Raw genomic sequence first — 5,514 nt, 5'->3', positions numbered from 1 at the left:
CTCTCTCTCTCTCTCTCTCTCTCTCTCTCTCTCTCTCACACACACACACACACACACACACACACACACACACACCATCCCACACATAGGCATATCTCTCTCGCATACACCACGCGGGGGCACACCCTGTAGCTACAGGAGGAGAGGGATTTGTTGGTTCAATTGGCAGCAAGTACAAAGAGCTCATCACGCTGAAATATGTGCCCGTACTAGAAGTGGGTTGAAAATATTTGAGCAATCATTTTTTCCAGTCCTGTGGACTGAACCCAGGACCTTGAGATGTCTAGGCAAGTGGTCTATCACTGAGTTCACTCTCAAACCTTAAGAAAAGGGCTGGGAAAAATTAATTTAAAAGAAAGAAATATAAAACCTTACTTTCCCCCAGGTTCTTATTTGTGTTGTAGAAGGGCTGTTTGAAGACACATTTTAAAATAAAGGACACATTTTTTTTAAACAAATAAGTTAATAAAGAAAATTATATAAAAATTATTTTGTGATAAATAAGTAGTTACATTTTTTTCTACTGTTACATCTTTATCTCTTATTGTGCAACAGATTTGCTAAGCCCTGGAGATGAAAATATACATGGAATATATACCCTTAAGGAGTTCATGGCATAGTGACCTTGTAGAACCATTACTATTTATTTATTTTGGTGTGTCTATTTTGTTTTGAGACAGCATCTCATGTAGCCCATACATAATCACTCATAATTTATGAAGTGCTGAGGTTCAAACTAAGGGCTTTGTGTGTGCTAGACAAGAGGTCTTCCAGCCGAGTCACAAGCCCAGGCCTCTCTTAGGACGATGATTAGTGCAACTATACATCTCAGGTAATACAGTCAGTGGTGCATTCCTCTAGCTATTTTGCCTTTCAGTAGCTGTTTTTCATGCTGCATTTTCATGGAATGTAGTTCTGAACTCAACTGATGATCTAGAGACAGGGTGAGCTTAAATCTATATTTTTGGGGTGTTGGGAATCAAACTTACAGGCCCACAGAAGGTAGGGAAGTTTCCCACCTATAAGCTACATTCCCAGCACTCAGATATGCATTTAAGCTGTTTTTATTTTTTTAACTTTTTATTGAGCTCTACATTTTTCTCTACTCTCTGTCCTCTCCCCTTTAACCCTCCCCCAAGGTCCCCATGCTCCCAGTTTACTCAGGAGATCTTGTCTTTTTCTACTTCCCATGTAGATTAGATCTATGTAAGTCTCTCTTAGTGTTCTCATTGTTGTCTAAGTTCTCTGGGATTGTTGTTTGTAGGCTGGTTTTCTTTGCTTAATGTTTAAAAACCACCTATGAGTGAGTGCATGTGATAATTGTCTTTATGTGTCTGAGTTACCTCACTCAAAATAATGTTTTCTAGCTCCATTCATTTTCCTGCAAAATTCAAGGTGTCCTTATTTTTTTCTGCTGTGTAGTACTCCATCGTGTAAATGTACCACATTTTCCTTATCCATTCTTCAGTTGAGGGGCATTTAAGTTGTTTCCAGGTTCTGGCTATGACAAACAAAGCTGCTATGACCGTAGTTGAGCACATGTCCTTGTGGCACAATTGAGCATCCTTAAGCTGTTTTTTGTAGAGAGATTTTAACTTCTCACTTTGAAGAAGTGCCACCTTTTGTTTAGAAGCAAGGAATTTAAATTTGGTATAAATTATTTTCAGGCTCGTTACTTGAAATGTAGTCATGGAGAACCACTGGTATCACTTGGGAGTTTATTACAGCTGCAACATCTTTGAATCTTACCCCCACTTCTGTGTTAGACTCTGCTGCGTAACCAAGTACTCAGGTGATGCGTGTATTTAAGTTTGCAAACAAGCCCTTCTAATGAGTATCAAGACAGCATGCTCTGTGAAGGCAAATCCCCGTGTCCCAGCAATTCTGGGGGCATTAGAATCAGTGACACTTTGGAACTTAAAAATGTAAATTTTCTGCCATACTCTTGTCTTACTGAATCAGAAAAAAGGAATGCCTGTAATCCAGCCATCATGTATTAGAAAGAATACTCCGCAGGTGAACCTGAGTGAGCCTCTGCTCAGAGGCAGGTCAGTGAGGGGGTGGAAGTGTGAGGTGTTGAACCTTTGCATTCTGCCTGACACAGGACAACTACATTCTTATACAGTTACTTCTTTAGTGTGCAGATGATGAGACACAGATATTTTGGGATGTTAGGGAGTTTTTAACAAAGTATACCTTATTGTATAAAATCACTCTGTACACACTGATACAGATTCTGATGCAAGCCAGCCTCCCATTCCTTCCTAATCCCCTGGAGAGCTCTCATGTTGCAGCACTCATGGGGCGCGCTGTGTGTGTGCTTCCACTGTGCTATGGGACTACAGTGGCAGGATTCGCATCACGTTCACTCTGGTTCTTCAACACCTAAATAAAGCGTTACATTTTAGACAGCGAACTGATGGTGTATTAGTGGCACGTGTGTGCTGTAAAAGGCACCAGTTAAGTACTCCCAACTGAGGCCATCTATTCCGGCATATAAGGCCTTTCACTCGTCTGTTTTTCATTTCCTCTGTGGGTTTGGTCTTCAGCCTGAGCCATGAAGTCTTTCCTGGGCCTGCAGGGACTCCTTCTGTTTCTTCTCGTCCTGACGACTGGTGCTGATGATTGGTCAGGTATCGCTTGTGACATGGAGAAGTGGGATGTCATAACGTGTGCTGACAGATGAGGCTTTCTGACTGTTTCATAATGATTGGTCTCTTTCATGATGTGAGAATCTCACAGTTCTACTGAGAGTAGACACTGTCCTAGCTTGAGTTGTTTCTTTCTCCAGTTCCCCTTTTCTTTTGACCCTTCCCAGATCACATCACATTCTGGGGATTCAGGAAAGTGGAGTGGTCTAGAATGCTCAAAGATCTTCATGGACTCTTAAGAACTTGGGACTCGCTTGGGCGCAGTGGTGCAAGCCTTTATTTCTGAGTTCAAGGGCCAACTTTATCTACAGAGTGAGTTCCAGAACAGCCAGGGCTACACAGAGAAACCCTGTCTCAAAAAATCCAACAAATGTAAACAAACAAACAAACAAATGATCTCAGGATGCCCTATGGCTGGTAGGAAAAGGAGCCTTTTCAAGGGCTCAGCCTTTCTTGGCCTTGCCTTTGCAGAGCCACAGTACCTGAGAGGGAAAGCCAGCTCCTCGTGGTAAGGTGACTAGTGGGCCCCGTTTCCTTAGTTTGAGTGCCAACAAGTCTCCTACTTTAAGCAAACTTAAGTGGTTGGTCTCCTAAATATGAGTGCAGACTCTTAGTTTGGACGCTTAGAATTACAATAAAACGTTAGGTATTTTTCTGTTTATTTTCAACAAGATAATCCAGTCTTGATGCTAGGGAAGCTGCAAGACTCTTAGTGTGTTGGTTAATGTCTCTTATTTCTTTTTATTAGGAGCTATTTAAAGGAGACAGCTATATGCAATCATATTAGTATCCACTGCCTCATCATGCAGACTTATTGAATCCACATTGACTTGCTTCCCTTGCATAAATTAGGATCAAAGTGAAATTTCAGATAGGATGGGAGTCCTTGTGGTATCTGGTCTGTGTCTGCCCTCTATCCACATTGAAGCTTACTAATCACTTATTCCTCTGCACGTTTCCTAATTCGACTTCAGCTTTACAGAAGCAGAAATATGTATCTGATGTTTTATTTGTAGTTCATTCTACAGCTTTATTTTGCTCAGGGTTATTCAGAGATATTTCCCCTTCTCTCAGTCCCTTCTTCCACCTCCCTGTTCTCTCGGATCCATTCCTCCTCTGTTTCTCTTTAACAAAAAGAACAGGCCTCCCAAACATGGCATAACAAGTTGGTTGTAGCGTTCTTGACTAGTGTTTATCGCTATCAACCTCCATGTCTGCTTTTAAATACCATGAAGCTGTGGATATATAAATAAAGGCAAGGGCTAGTATAGAGGAGCATGAGTTGATCAAGAGTGCAGCCATGCTCTGCGCTTCACACAGTTACAATAGAAATACATTCCTGGGCTGGAGAGATGGCTCAGAGCATTGCCTGCTCTTCCAAAGGTCCTGAGTTCAATTCCCAGCAACCACATGGTGGCTCACAACCATCTGTAATGAGGTCTGGTGCCCTCTTCTGGCCTTCAGGCATACACGCAGACAGAATATTGTATACATAATAAATAAATAAATATTTAAAAAAATGCATTCCTGTGGCACAGCTGTATAAAATGTTGACCGTGAGGCTGAGCACAATGGTGCCCACCTTTAATCTCAGGACTTGAAAGTCACAGGCAGGTGGATCTAAGTTCAAGGCCAGCCTGGTCTACTTAGAGAGTTCCGGGTCATCCAGAGCTACATAGTGAGACTTGTCCTAAGAAAAATATTGACTTCTGAGAATGGAATTAAAGGATTAACAATGTCTTAAATTTGTATTGCTCTCCACTTCCTGACAGAGTTACTAAACAATATCTTTGGTAGATAGGAGTGTTTGTGTGTATCTTTGGGATGAAGTCACAGCAGATGGTCAGCTTTTACAGACTTGCTTCTCTCTACACCATGTTTTATTTTGTTAAGGGAGGAGCTCTTGCAGTAACTGGCTTTGCTCAAATGTTCTGTGATTCACATATAGCCTGTTAACAGAAATATTCTCCTTTCTACTTCCTAGCCCTTCGTCTGCAATGCACCAATCATTGGTTCTATCTCAGGATTAAGGCCACGCTATTCCACAATGTATTTATGGAACCTGATGAAGTGTATTTAGGATCTATCTGCCCTGTGAGCACCGTCTGGCCAAATGATGTCTATGACTTTACCTACCGTACTTACGCCTGCGGCATTGTCAATAAAGTAAGAAAAAACACCGGTGTCTGTGGTCCCTTCCTTGGACCCACAAAATGGAAATCATAGTTTCCATTTGTCTGACAGCTGGGTTAATGTCTTTAAAAGTCACATCCAGGAAAACTGATGTTAACTTGATGGTAGGAAGAGACCCTTTTTCAGTGCATCACCAAGTAGTTTCCAAAACTAACTTCACATTACAGTGCACGGCATTCTAGCCTCAGGTGGAAGGGAGTAACGTTGGTTAAACATCACAAAGGGCCTCAGAGTTCCCTACTGCGGACATTGATGTGTTTGTTATGCATTGCTGTCTAACATTAACTGGGATTTTTAGTTGATTACAAAAGTAAAAATCAGAAATGCTGTAATGTTACTTATTAAAAGACATTACACAACTTTTACAGGTTGAGGTGAAGGACAGATTTGGTGAGACAGGAAGAAAATTTTAGGCGGAGCTGTGCATGCAGGATGCAGGGTGTTTATTAGGTGCCCTTGGGAGAATGATTACTGTGTGAAAGGAGCTGGGCTGTGGGGAATTCAGATGTCTGTGGATGGATCCTGCAGGCTGTTTGCAGTCCAGCCAGATAACTGATTAACTGCTTAGTACTGGAACTTCATCAGGGTGGGTTTTCCTTTTTTTTTCTTCCTTTCTCTCTCTCTCCTTCCTTCCCTCCCTCCTTTTCCCTTTCTTTCTTTCTTTCTTTCT

General features: G+C 41.6%; 1 protein-coding gene across 2 annotated transcripts in view; it reads left to right on the top strand.

Annotated features, from left to right (window-relative positions):
* LOC101988605 (oocyte-secreted protein 1-like) overlaps positions 1 to 5,514 on the top strand; it is a 52,976-nt gene that overhangs the window by 43,753 nt on the left and 3,709 nt on the right. For both annotated transcript variants that reach the window (XM_005369669.2, XM_013354645.1), the window contains one exon: positions 4,636 to 4,817. In XM_005369669.2, coding sequence (XP_005369726.1) covers positions 4,636 to 4,817 — 182 coding nt within the window. The remainder of the gene's footprint in view (positions 1 to 4,635; positions 4,818 to 5,514) is intronic.

This window comes from Microtus ochrogaster, unplaced genomic scaffold (assembly GCF_000317375.1).
Source record: "Microtus ochrogaster isolate Prairie Vole_2 unplaced genomic scaffold, MicOch1.0 UNK56, whole genome shotgun sequence".
NCBI classification, from domain to species: Eukaryota; Metazoa; Chordata; class Mammalia; order Rodentia; family Cricetidae; genus Microtus; species Microtus ochrogaster.
The sequence above is the reverse complement of the archived record's forward strand: the minus strand, read 5'-3'. Positions and strand labels throughout refer to the sequence as shown.